The sequence below is a fragment of the Bos javanicus genome, chromosome 20 (assembly GCF_032452875.1).
Source record: "Bos javanicus breed banteng chromosome 20, ARS-OSU_banteng_1.0, whole genome shotgun sequence".
In the NCBI taxonomy this organism is placed as follows: Eukaryota; Metazoa; Chordata; class Mammalia; order Artiodactyla; family Bovidae; genus Bos; species Bos javanicus.
Window position 1 is genome coordinate 25452220 of NC_083887.1, and position 13879 is coordinate 25466098.

At 44.7% G+C, this 13879-nt stretch overlaps 1 protein-coding gene and 1 long non-coding RNA gene across 4 annotated transcripts; one reads left to right on the top strand and one right to left on the bottom strand.

The window, feature by feature from the left end:
* Positions 1-621: 621 nt before the first annotated feature.
* FST (follistatin) lies at positions 622-7115 on the bottom strand. 3 transcript variants are annotated; one of them, XM_061393548.1, is made up of 6 exons: positions 5822-7115; positions 3653-3844; positions 2997-3215; positions 2451-2675; positions 1540-1770; positions 622-795 (listed from the first exon to the last, which is right to left on the bottom strand). In XM_061393548.1, exons 1-6 carry the CDS (start codon positions 5904-5906, stop codon positions 713-715), a joined length of 1035 nt encoding a protein of 344 aa, XP_061249532.1. In that variant the 5' UTR covers positions 5907-7115; the 3' UTR covers positions 622-712. The 3 variants fall into 3 exon arrangements, with proteins under 3 accessions (XP_061249532.1, XP_061249533.1, XP_061249534.1); XM_061393549.1 differs by having other exon boundaries at positions 1540-1767; positions 5822-6322; XM_061393550.1 differs by having other exon boundaries at positions 622-1067; positions 5822-6322.
* Positions 7116-7555: 440 nt separating this feature from the next.
* LOC133233600 (uncharacterized) lies at positions 7556-13464 on the top strand. The gene is made up of 2 exons (XR_009731776.1): positions 7556-7848; positions 9844-13464. It is a non-coding gene; the product is annotated as an uncharacterized LOC133233600 (long non-coding RNA).
* The last annotated feature ends 415 nt before the right edge of the window (positions 13465-13879 follow it).

The window sequence follows — 13879 nt, forward strand, 5'->3', positions numbered from 1 at the left end:
TGCCTCACCGATGTCTTCATCACAACCAGAGAACAGAAATAGGAGTTTCCTCAAAGATGTATCCTCTGTACCTGCTATCTGAGTCAGAGTTATAATGCCTTTTGGTCAGTCAAGATTCCTTGTAAACAAAACCCGAGGGATCAGGTATGTACAGAACAGGCAGCAGAGAATCCAATAAATAAACAGGACAGAAACTGACATGCAAGTTGGTTAAAGTGGAAAAGAGGCTAACGACAGGTAAATGAAGGGAGACAGATGAGTGAGTGAATAGTAAGGAATGGACTTAAATGGTTTACAAGGAAAAAAAAAAAGCTTTTACTTTACAAGCAAGAGACCTCACAATAAATAACAACTGCTCTTCCTTTCACGAATAAATTTCTTCAAAAACAAGGTGTACAGTCAACCAGACATTTTATGTATAAATTATAAAACATGACACAGTATAAATAAATGTCTACAAGTCTCAACTATGGGCCTCATCCAGTAGACCTCACAATGACTGCCTCTCCGGGTCCAGTGAGTAACAAGGTGGCCTGGGAGAGAGCTTTAGGACAAAGGTCCTTTATGTATAGTTTTCCCCCCAAATAAATAGGCATACACTTATTTACAGTATGGACAATGTATTTTTTTTCTTTTACTTTTTTTCTTTCCTTTTTTTTTTTTTTTTTTTTTTGCCTAAAGGCTATGTCAACATTGAACATTGGTGGAGGGTTTACCACTCTAGAATGGAAGATATAGGAAAGCTGTAGTCCTGGTCTTCATCTTCCTCCTCGTCTTCGGTGTCTTCCGAAATGGCTAGATGGGGGAATACAGGGGAGCTGCTGTTTAAATACGGACAAGAACAGCGCAGAAGCAGCTCAGTGTATGTTTTCAAAGCCCTCTGTAACAGCCATATTACAGCGTTGCATTTTTATGTGACTTGCAGTAAGATGCTGTTTTGTTTTTGGCATCTGCTGTTATGTAACAAGTTTTAAAAAAACTTTTTTTTTTTTAAAAACATTATCTATGAAGTCAAAAACTGCAGAAAGTTCTGAAGAATCAATGGCTCAGGTTTTACGGGCAGATTCCTGAAATTAGATAAAAAGCGCTCTTGTGTTCTAGGTATAACTGCTTTGGGTCCTTAATTTAGTTAGTAGGGGCAACTGCGCAAAGCAGCAGCCTATGTGTGATAACAGAAAGCTGTCTTTGAAAAAGAAAAAAAAAAACCAAAACCTTTGAAGTAGTTAGTTCAGATTCAAGTGTTAATAAAAGCAAACAGCAAAGCACACTACTAAAACAAAAAGAATTAGGGGCAGATGATTGGAATGGGCTATTTTAGAGGTGATCTTGTTGATGATCATCAGACAAGTCCTAAAGGCCCCGAAACACTTCAGGTGATTTTTTTTGTGGATTGCTGAATTGCTGGTGCACTTTAGCAGCTACCTAACTTAAACAGAAGTGGGCTTATGTGGGGGACGTTTTCGTGCTTTCTAAGTCTCCATTCCCTAGGACTTGCCTGGGAAATCCTTAAACTGCGGCAAGGTTAGAAATCACACTTACAGTTGCAAGATCCGGAGTGCTTCACTTCCAGCAGCACGCCCGAGGAGCAGGCCGCTTCCTTCATGGCACACTCACTAGCATAGGTGGCATTGTCACTGGCACAGACAGGCTCCTCAGACTTACTCTCAGGGCACAGCTCACCGCAGAGTGAACACCGGCCTCTGCCAACCTTGAAGTCCCATAAACACTTTTTTCCACCAGTGCACTGGATATCGTCACAGGACTTTGCTTCTAGGATATAATACACCTGTGATAAGTAAATCCATCCTCCTCACCTTGTCTCCTTTCTCTAGCCTTCTATCAATAAATGAATAAATGTAAACATATAAAACATATTTTATTACTCACTAATGGGGCTCATGGAAATACTGTGCAAAAACACTCTATAAAACTGAAACACACACACACATACTCAAAACTCCTAGTTTCCTCTATACTAGCTTAATGCATGAAAATACTGTAGTATTTTCTTAAAACAGGATTTCATAGTATCCTTCAATTAAATATGTATTTGATTACTTCCCACAAGTGGGATCTTTAAAAAAAAAGAAAGAATTCTATCAGTTATCAGAATCTGATAACAGATTTTAGGAACTGTTAAGTAATTATTTCTCGCTTCCAGCAAGTCTAGCACTTAAAAAAATGTGTAAAATTGAGTGAGTTCTTAGATTTCTAAGAAGGAAAATTGTTTCCTGTGTCTTGCTGGCATTTCAATATGTATGCCAATGCATCCAGAAGACAATGGTAAAAAAAAAAAAAAAGACAATGGTTTCCTTAAGGTGGTCATGACAGTTTACCGACTTTGATGAAGCTAGTTTTGGGAAGTTTGGGGTTTATTTATTGGTTAAGCTCACAGTTTTATCACAATTATAGCCTTTTTCTCTTTTCCTTCCTCAATCCAGAATACCTACTGATACACTTTCCCTCATAGGCCAATCCAATAGATCTGCCCAGTAGGCAGGTAGCTTTTCTCAGGTGACAGGCACTGGGGTAGGTCACTCCATCATTCCCACAGAGATACTGTTCAGAGGAGGTGGGCTCTGGGCAAATTCTGTTACAAGTCACACAGTAGGCATTATTAGTCTGGTCCACCACGCATGTAGAGCTGCCTGGACAGAAAACATCCCGACAGGTCTCTGAAACAAAGAGGGAAAAACATTAATATTAAACACGTTAATAGGTACCTTCTTCCGGACTGAGCCACTGGACGGTTTCAAGGAAATCATGAAACAGAAGCATTCAGCTTTAGGAACGCACTTGGGTAGCTCTGCAGTTTTTAAAAGAAAACTAAGACTCTAGGTTGAACCTTTAGTGTCTTAAGGAATCTTTAGAATATAAAGTTAGAAAGGGTTCCTTTATTTGATATTATTATTATTAGGCTATTACGCCCATCCCAGGGGTCCTGCAGCGGGTCTACCTCAAGCAGAAGGCTGGAGGAGGGGTCGGGTAGGACCTACTTTTACATTTGCCCTGGTACTGGACTTGCAGCTCTGGCTGCTCTTTACATCTGGCCTTGAGGAGTGCACATTCGTTGCGGTAGGTTTTTCCGTCCAGCCCACACACCGGGCCTTTCCAGGTGATGTTAGAACAATCTGGGGCACAGACGCAGCGGGGTTTGTTCTTCTTGTTCATTCGGCATTTTTTTCCGGGGCCACAGTCCACGTTCTCACACGTTTCTAGGAGTTGGAAAGAGGCAGGGATTAAAACCAGGGTCAGGCACCATGCAGGTTAGCCAGGAGGGCTGTGGGTGCCTTGCGCAATCCTGCAGCCAAGAGTCTGAGCCCAAGGGGCTAGGCTGTTGCCCGGAAGTTGAGAAGAGGGAAGGGTGGGGGACAGTGGGCTGCATTCCCTACCCAAATCTCCCTCAAAGAGCAAGGGTTGGCTGGCTTCACCGCCACATTTGGCTAAGAAGTCCGAGAACCTCTGGCGACCCTTGTTTTGCCTGTAGTGTGTGACAGGAGATTCAGCCCGAATGGCTTACCAGGGCTGGGGGTGGTTAGGGGGAACCCACGAACAAAGCTCCTCCAGTCCCAAACCCCGGCTGGGCACTGGGGAAGCTGAGGGTAAGACGCCCTCTACTGAGGGCCTGCAGACTGGGGAGGAAGAGCCCTACCTTTACAAGGGATGCAGTTGGGGGCGCCCCCGTTGAAAATCATCCACTTGAACAGCGTGTTGTCATTTACGTCCTCCTCGGTCCACGAGGTGCTCAGGCGGCCAGTGCTGCAACACTCCTCCTTGCTCAGTTCTGTCTTGTACAGGACCTGACAGCGGCCGTTCTTTGCTTGGCGGAGCCAGCAATTCCCAGCTGCGGGGAGACAGGGGTGGGGAGGTGGGCAAGTGAGCCGGCGGCGCCGGCTGGGTAGGGGGAGGGAGGCAGTGAACCGGCAGGGGAAGGAGACCCGGCGGGGATGGGGAGGGAGTGAGCGTGGAGGAGAGACGGCAGAGAAAAAGCAGAAAATAAATCAGAGGGAATGAAGGGGTGGAGAAAGGCGAGGGGTGGAGGGGGGGACCAGATTGAAGAGGTGGGAGGTGGGCGATGGGGAGGGAGGGCGAGAGCGAGAAGCCCGAGCGCTCCAGCCATATCAATGTCAGTTACCAGTGACCCAGACACAACACGTGCAGCTTGCATTGACTTTTACTAGACTGTTTACTTTTATTCGTCCCATTTCATAACCTGCAGCGACTCGAAGGGCAGATTAAAGAACCTGACAAAAACAGGATGCGACGGATGTTTTTACATGTCGGTTTCATGTAGGCGGTACGGGGATTATTTGTGACAGGGGTTAAAAAAGTAGAACTTAAGAGAGAGAGAAAGAAAAGAGAGAGAAAGAGAGAGACCCAGACAGACAGACACACACACACACACACACACTCACACACACACATACAGCAACAGATCACGCAAAAGGCACTTCTGAAAAATGAAAGCAAAAAAGCAACCGGGCCCTGCCCGGCGCTGCCCCTCGCGGCCTCGAGGCGCAGCCCGCCCGACGGGCCGTTTTGCAATCCGCCAGACCCAAAGGACGCCCGCGGCCACCGCGATCTTTCGAAATCTCCGAGGGCTACTTTCCACGGCGCCCACGTCCCGGGCAGTCAGGCAGCGCCTCGCTCCGAAAGGTGGGCAACTCAGAGCAGTAGTGCGTCGCAGGCGGCTAGGAGCTGTGCCCAGGGGGCCGTATACAACACGCATAAAATAACGCTAAAGTCAGGAAAGTTCCAAGTCTGCCTCAAGAAAAGTACTGGGGTTGGGGGCGGGGGGGAAACAAGGTGGGAGGGGGACTTACTATCGTTTCATGGTTATATATACATATATATATATATATATATATATATATATACACACATACATACACACACACACATCCCTGTATCATACCCACCGAGATTATCTTTGCAAGTAGCCCCCCGCCCCCCACCTTCTTCCTTTTTAATGTTCAGATTTTGGTCAGGAAGACGTCTTATGAATCATCCATATAACTTTAACAATAATTGGACCGCAAGCTGCTATTATTATTTTAAAAAATTCCGCCCAAAGACTAATGGAGATAAATCTAATTAAAAAAAAAACTTTAGAAATTTGCTCTTATTGCATCTCAGAATTTAAATCAATTGTGGGTTCCTCACTGTTCTACAGAAAGTTAACAATCAGGAATGAGGCAAAAGGGAAAAAAACTGTAAACTTTTCAGAACAGTCCGGGGTAATTTTTTTTTTTTTTTGCGGGGTTGGGGGGAGGGGGTTAGAAGAAGCATCCACTAGGCAGAAAGCTACTTCCCTCTAAAATTTTCGGCACCCTCATTTCCAAGTTTGGGCAAAGTTTCTGAAACCACGTCCCGCAGTCACCGAGGAAATTTCAGTATTCCCCCCCTCCCCACTCAGTCATTTTTTAAAGTATCCAAAAGATGCAGGAGGGAGAGAGGTTAGATTGCAAATGAGTGGATTGCAATCTTCAGGCTACCGATGCTTATCCCCTTCTTCAGAGCCAAACAAGGGAGATAACATCTAAACTCATTAGGTCCAGAACTTGGAGCATCTAACCCTAACTACTGAGAGAGACTCCAGCTCACTCCCTTTCCTTTTAAAGGATAACCGCGCTCCAAACTCGGTTCCCAGTCCTAAAGTGTCACTGCCTTCAATTCTCCCACTCCTCTCCATCCCGGATTCGCTAAGTTGGTCCAACATCTTCCAAAAGCAGAGTTGCTCAGAACAGACCCGGTGGAGACGCCCGAAAACTACAAACCCCTGCCCTCCGCCGAGCCTCCCTGCGCATCCCGCCTCGCTTACCCTGGGCGCTGCGGTCCTCCATGAACTGGCAGAGAAGCAGCAGCAGGAGGCAAAGCCCGCCGGGCTGGTGCCTAGGACGGGCCATCCTGAGGGCAGGCGCGGGGTGAGGAGCGCGGCGGCGCGGGGAGCGGGCGCGGTGGCGCGGGGAGCGGGCGCGGCGGCGGGTGGCTCTGGCAAGCGGTGCGCGTCGCAGAGACGAGCGGCGGAGGGCGCAGCTATCCCGGCGTAGCCCAGCGCTTGCCGCCGGCCGCCCTCGCGATTCAATGGACGTCAGAAGCCAGGCGCAGCCGCGCTTTAAATCTAGACGGGGGTCTCCACGGTTTGCGGTGGGCGGTCTCCCAGTGTGTGGGGCAGTGGGAGGGCGGCCGCGAGCGAGGGTGTGCGCGGTTCCTTGGGGGTGGGGAGCTTTTAAAAGTTCAGTGTGAATCAGGTGACATTTCCCACCTTCTGAAACCCTTCCCAATTATCTGGTGGAGGTGCCCGAAATCAAAGCGGCAGGAGGGGAATCGCCGAGTTCTTATTTGCGTAGGAGCGAGAGGGAGGGGGCAGGAGACCCGGGCGCGGGGGGGTGGGGGGGACGCTTCGGGGGTGGGGAGTGGGGAAGAACACCCACTTCAAGTCCTGCACGCCGCCGCTCGCTGGCAGCGCCGGCGCGCCCGGGGTGGCGTGTGTGTGTGTGTGTGTGTGTGTGTGTGTGTGTGTGTGTGTGTGTGTGTGTGTGTGTGAGTGTGTGAGTGTGTGTGTGTGTCTGGCGCGGTGAGGGCGCTGGAGGCGGCGGCGGGCAGGGCGGAGCGGAGCGGGGCGGCGGGGCGGGAGTTGGTCTTCGCAACGCCGCTCCTCCGCTCCAGGAAGACTTCGCAAACGCCCGGAGAGCCCCGAGCTGCCTTAATACCCCGCCGGAGGTCCGGTCGCTGCCGTGTTAGGCCCCCGCAGTCTGGCTGCGGGACCCCGCGACGTTGTCTGTCTGGGTCTGCGCGTGCCGAGCGCCGCGGCCACCCCCGAGCCCAGGGTTGTGGCTGGGAACCCCGGGCCCCGGCACCTTCCACCCGGGGCAGAACCTGGCGGAGACGCGGCCCTCCGTCTCGACGAGTTAGAAGCGAACAAAAATGTTTAACACCTCGGCCCGGGCCTCCCCCCACCGTCACAGTCTCGCCCTCCTTTTCTTTTCTCCCCTTTCACTTCGCAGCTTCTGGAGGAGTCGGAGCCCGGAGCGGGGGCGCCGACGTAGGCGGTCTACCCGCCTTCCGCGGCTCGGAGACTCCCCAGTTTCTGTCCTGTGTCTGTCTCTCTCACTCTCAGTCTCCTTCTCAGTCTCTCTCTCGGTTCGCGGAATAAAAAAGATTGCAACATCGATAATGAACTTCTGTAGCCTCAGTTTATTAAGCACAGTGCCTGGCATTCTTCGCTGAAAGTTGGCGGGTCTCTCATTTATAACATTTTTGGCACCGCTGAATGAAACAGAGGAGGCGATATTTCCTTTTATATAAAACGATTACTTCACGGAAAATGCTATATTGTTTATTCCAAAGCTGCCTTTTAAATTTCTATTCTTTTCGCTTCTGGAGCCCGAAGAACAGACAGTGAAGTATGCAGACAAAATTCTTGGACATTCGCAGGTCCCTGGGATTTTGTTCTACGGATTTCAAATCCGCCCCTCTTCGCCCCCCACCCGCCTACCTCCCCCCTCCCCGCCAGACGCCCCCCCCCCCAGGCCTCCTCTCGCCCTCCCACCCCCCAACTTCCACCACCCGCCTCCCACCCTCTCCACAACTGCAAATAACTCAGTGATAACAGATTTTTTTCCACCAACTGCAGGAGATAGTGCTAATCTTTTAATAAAAGATCCCATTACAATGGGATCTGTCTGGACAGACTATAATAGATCCCGAAATACAGCCGTGCTAATATTAGAAGACAGTTGTTTGGGTGCCTCTCAGACGGGCCCAAGCCCCCCTTTGAAAGTGGGCATGAATCACAAAGCCCGCGGCCGCCGCACCTGCACCGCGCGCATTCGGTGCAGCAGGCTGGTAAAAACGGGTGACCTCGCCGCTGCTTTTCGCTTTATAATTACCGTCCCGAGGACGAGAGAGGAGGGGCGCGGGCGGTCCGGGCGGGGTGGGGTGGGGGCGCTGGCTTTTGCTCACTTCAGACGGCTCTGGGGGCTCCACATCCTTCTTAATCTTTCCAGATTTATTCTTCCTCTCTCTTCCCTCTTCTCTCTTTCCCTCCCGTCCGCCCACCCCTTCTCTTTTCTCTTTCCCTCCCTCTCCCCCGACTCTGCTCCTAGTCTCCCCGCTTTTCCCTCCCCTCTTTCTTTTCCCGTCTTCCTTTCTCTCTTCCCTCCAATGCAGCGTTAATGTAGAGTTGTTTAGTGCCCTCTAATGGCAGACGACATTAACAATTAATAGCAAACTGTCCCCTTTGCAGGAGCCGACACTGCATGGCAGAGTTCCAAAGTTGAATTTATTTCTTCTTTATTCAGGCAGATGGATATAGTGCTTATATAGTAATGTGCTGGAGGGAAAGTTTGTTTTCTCCCTTTAGAGTCCCCTTTCCCAGGGAAAACTTGGTTGAAAGAAAGGGGAAACCTAACAATTATTTTTACTCAACTATTTTTTTTTAATCAGGGAGGGGTATGGGTATAGATTTGTCTTTTAATAGCAGCAAGAGATACAACTTCTGTTTTATCAAAGTTTATCAAATGTGTATCTAGGGTTGGAAAATAAATTCGATAGTCTTAATATATAAATGATCTTAGATAGTTGGATCTCATGGTAGTGCTACCAATAGCCATTAAACATTTTAAGACCCAAATGTAATTACATGATTTTATATTGTCTCCTGTTTAAGTATATTTATTGGTCCTGAATCTTCTGTAGCCTCTGGAAGCTGAAATTTTTCACTTTTGGGCCATGCAAACCATTTAAATTCCCTCCTGCTTGTGAAGTCATCTTGCCTAGAGGTCTGTGGGATCATATTTTAATGCATTGTTTATTTTCTCAATACTTTTGAGAAGATCGTTTTAAAGACCACAATTTCCTCTTATTTTATAACCATATAGCAGTGAAAATAGTGATGTAACTTGAATGTTCTCATTATAATTTAACTTATTCATTCACTATACATGTGCCCCCAGAATATATTGACATAAAAAGAGCATACCCAGTATGACTTTTGGGGGTAGTCTATGTGGCTAAATTAAAATTAGAATAAAAGTAATTTTGAGGGTTTAAAGATATTTGGATTTTTGGTTTATTCAGATGGTTTGTGTATTTAGAAACAACTCATATCACAAGACCTTTCTGAATTAACTTAATCCAAGGTATGACCACACAATTCCAGTATGATGGGTAAAAAGAAAAAATTCTGTCCCTATTTTATTCTTTTTTTTAAAACAATTATTTATTCATTTCTGGCTGTGCTGGATCTTCGTTGCTGTGTTCGGGCTTTCTCGAGTGTCTAGTTTGCTCATTGCAGCCGCTTCTGTTGTTTCAGAGCATAGGCTCTAGGTGAGTGGACTTCCGTAGCTGTGTGTGGCACTTAGGCTCAGTAGTTGTGGCACATGGGCTTAGCTGCCCCATGGCATGTGGGATCTTCCCCAGCCAGGGGTCAAATCTGTGTCCCTTGCACTGGCAGGCAGGTCCTTAACCACTGGGCCACCAGGGAAGTCCCCTATTTTATTCTTTGTCTATGTAGTGCCAAGTGCTCAGACTGGTCATTTGACTAAACTCACCACATTGACTAGTTGCTTTGGCATCATGTGATTGTCTAGGCCAAAGCAGACACAGTTGCTTTTATTGTAAAAAATGCCACCACTCACAGGGGTGACCAAGCGTACCAGAGGAGTACCAGAGGCAGACCCAATACAGGATTACTTCTTGCCGAAAAGAAGGTAGCTCTGCCGGTCAGGGTTGAGGTCATAGGCAAACACACTGTGGAAAACATAAGTGCTGTGTTGCTTTGCCTTTGTGAATAAGCAGTTTGGTGTTTGTTTAGTGATACAAGCTCATCCTGTTTTTCAGCTGCACCTTGGATAGTATTGATCTGTTTGGGAGAATGTCTGCCCCGAATCGGCACAGATCAGTCATCAAGATTCTTGTTGGCCTGGTGTAATTTTCTAGCCAATTGTAGAAAATGAGACACAGGTCAATATGGTCTCATCTGGGCCTCCTGTGAGCATCAGCAAAAGAGTCATCCAATTTCTGGGGTATGAAACGGTATCACACCTGTTTGGTGACATCACAGAAAAACAGCTATTTCTTTTACTGTTTTATCTCCTATAAATGTTAAATTTTGGGTTTGTAGATGTCTAAATGTCAAGGGGACATTTTAAAATAAAAGTGCCTTCTTTCATTTGTGTTGTATGCTTCCAAGTTTGACTTCTTATTTTTTTCCCTTTCTGCTCTGCCAAAAAAGTAAATGTAAATTATGAGAAATACAATAGGACCACTTTGTAACTGACTTTCTGGGCAGTGCACAAAAAGACTGCTGTTCTCCGATTGTTTTTTGTCGGCTTCAAAAGCTATCTTCCTTCTGAAGTTTATAAATTTAAAATATTCGAGTTTAGCAAATAATTCAATCTAGCTCCTAAGATACCTATTTTAAATCCTATGAAATGGTTGTTTGAACCAGAACTGACCTGGTTAAATTTTAGTCCCTAAAAAGGGAATATGGAAGGGGTATGTGAGGTTACATAGGGAAAATTTGGAAGTCATGGAATAGCTTTTGCTCTTTGCCTTAAAATTAAATGTCGCACTTTTTTGAAGTTAGGTATTTTCCCAAATGATATTAAGATTTCAGATGCAAATAATCAATCTTGATTAAACAGGAGAATTTAAGCACTTGAGAAATAGACTGAAGTGATATTAAAATCAGATTTTATTCTTCTGGGTACAAAACTGGTTACTTAATGCGTCATAGTCTTTGGTGTTGTGTAACATCATAGGCTAGATGAGGATTGGGGGTAGTGGTAATAGTTCTGTATTGGCTGAATTGTTGCAGAACTAAAAAGTTAAGAAATGTGAGTACATAAAAGCAATGTTTATTCAAGATGTCCAAACCATCAGTTAACTTTTTAAAAATGTCATTAGAATATATACTTTTAAAATACGGTATTGAAAAAACAAACAATTGTTACCTGAATTTTTCTCTTTCCAATGTTGCTTTTATGTTATAAAGTCAGCGTTTTATAACAGCCTTTTCTTTTTGATAATACTTGTTTCTAATATTTTATTCCTTATGCTACTGCTGCTACTGCTGCTGCTAAGTCCCTTCAGTCGTGTCCGACTCTGTGCGACCCCATAGACGGCAACCCACCAGGCTCCCCTGTCCCTGGGATTCTCCAGGCAAGAATACTAATCTCCTTCAATTTCAGAAACATTTTGTGTTTCTACAAGTCACCTACGCCATGTGGCACATAGTCACGTAAGCCAGTCATAGAAGCATGTTCAAGTTTAACACAACTAAGTCTTTAAAACAGACCTTAGTAAAGGATTAAAATTATGCCTTAGGGTAGGAATGTTATATGGGATTAATACAAACTAAACAGTTTATGTATTTTAGTTCACTTTGACAATACAAATGATTCATATATTGTATATGACTGAAAATATCAGCATGTGACATTTAGCATTTTAACCCTAATTCTATTTATGATTTCCCCTGAATGGAAAGTGTGAGGAGAGCAAATCAGTACTTGTTGTTCTGTATCCGGACTTTGTGACTAAAACAATGTGTCAATCAAAGTGAGAGCCACCTTTGGATTATTCACTGGTTGAATGTGAACTGATTTGCTATAGTTACTTCTGTGTATTTTGGTTTTAATTACCTCCTTTTAGCTTTCCATAGAGTAGCAGTGGTTTGCACATTTACTAATTAGTTCTTTTCTGAGTGTTTTGCTAATCAAAATTGCAGTTAGTAGTTGATATAATCACTGATCATTGATGTTGTTATCTGAGTTTTTTTTGAAATGAATCTTGTTTCATTTCTGATGTCTCTTTTGCCCCAAATGTGAAATATTGTTTTTGACAGGTCTAAAGCTCACAACCAGTCCATCCTAAAGGAAATAAGTCCTGAATATTCATTGGAAGGACTGATGTTGAAGCTGAAACTCCTGATACAAAGAGCTGACCCATTTGAAAAGACCCTGATGCTGGGGACGATTGAAAGCAGGAGGAGAAGGGGACGACAGAGGATGAGATGGTTGGATGGCATCGCTGACTTGATGGACATGAATTTGAGTGGACTCTGGGAGTTGGTGATGGACGGGGAGGCCTGGCGTGCTGCAGTCCAAGGAGTAGGACATGACTGAGCGACTGAACTGAACTGAACTGAAAGTTCACAAGACACTTAGACGTGACTTTATATACCCTATTACATCCTTTATAGACTTTTAATTAATCATCTTTCTTTGAAGAAGAATTCATTCCAAACCTATTTTGCACTTTGCCTCTGTATCTCCTAAGTTTGGATCTGTCTTTGGGTTTTCTGCTTTGTTCTATTCATCTATTTGTTGATCCTATGTTGGTCTCAGAATCTTGACTACTATGAGGAAGTCAGGTAATGTAATTCCTTCAACTTCTTTCTTTTTCAAGATTGCAAGTACATTATATACAATTGAATATTGTAGTTGTGTTTTCATATAAATTTTAGAATACATTTGTTCAATTCTATATGTACACACAAAATGTTTGATGGGATTATGATTGGGATAGATCAGTTTAGGGAGAATTGAAATTTTAAAGTAATTATGTGCCACATATAGATAACTTAAAGAAACACAAAATATTTCTGAAATTGAAGGGGATTATAAGGAATCAAATATTAGAAACAAGTAGTATCAAAAAGAAAGGGCTGTCCATGATTGACTGATCCTTTAACATAAAAGCAAAATTGAAAAAAGTCTTCAGGAGATGGGAATGGCAACCCACTCCAGTATTCTTGCCTGGAAAACTCCTTGAACAGAAGAGCCTGGAGGGCTGCAGTCCATCGGGTTACATGACAGAGCACACACACGATGGAGGTGGAGGAAGATGGGTTGGTAGCAACAAACAGAGGTAGAACTAAAAGAAAGAAAAGAGTCTTCAAAACCATGAACATGGTATACCTTTTCCATTTACTTAAGTTTTAATTGTTCTCAACTATGGATGGCTGGATGGCATTACTGACTCAATGGACGTGAGTCTGAGTGAACTCCAGGAGTTGCTGATGGACAGGGAGGCCTGACTTGCTGCGATTCATGGGGTTGCAAAGAGTCGGACACGAATGAGCGACTGAACTGAACTGAACTGAACTGATGGTTTGTAGATCCATTTTGTATTTTAACAGTTATTGAAAAACCATGCAGAAATAGAATAATAAATACAGTTTCCATCTCTTCACCTCAAAGGATCTTGATGAGTTATAAAGAATTCCTGGTGCAGGCTTATACATGTCTTCAATACTTTTTAAGGCTGATTACCTATGGTCAGTTAAAAAGAATGTATTGAACACACTTTCCAGGAGTGGTGTACTAATTCATCAAAACCTCTTGCACTCATTTTTTGGGTGTTCATTTTAAACCACAGTCACTCCTTTAAATGAATAATTCTTGTCACTGTGAGATTTATACCCACTGAATATTAAAAATGATCTTTTATTGGTGAGTGTTCTATTGAATATTTCATACTTTTCATATGAATAGGTTCCTACTCAAAACAATCCATCATTGGGACTTTCCTGGTGGTTCAGTGGTTAAGACTCCATGGTTCCAATGCAGGAGGCACAGGTTCAATTTCTGGTTGGGAAACTGGGATCCCACATGCTGTGCAGCCAAAACAAAACAAAACAAATCAATCCATCATAGTGCTTGAATTTTGAGTGGTGGAAACATGCAGTTCCCATTGTGCCAACATTTGGGTGACAGTTACTTTCTGCTGTATTGGAGAGCTACATCATCTTTTCATTTGTTTTTGCTTTTCCCAATTCATTCATCCTCCCTGTGGTTTCCTTTCCTCTTATATCTCATTTTCCATCCACCAGAAGGATTAGCACTGTAACCCAAAATTGTACCTTTTGCAG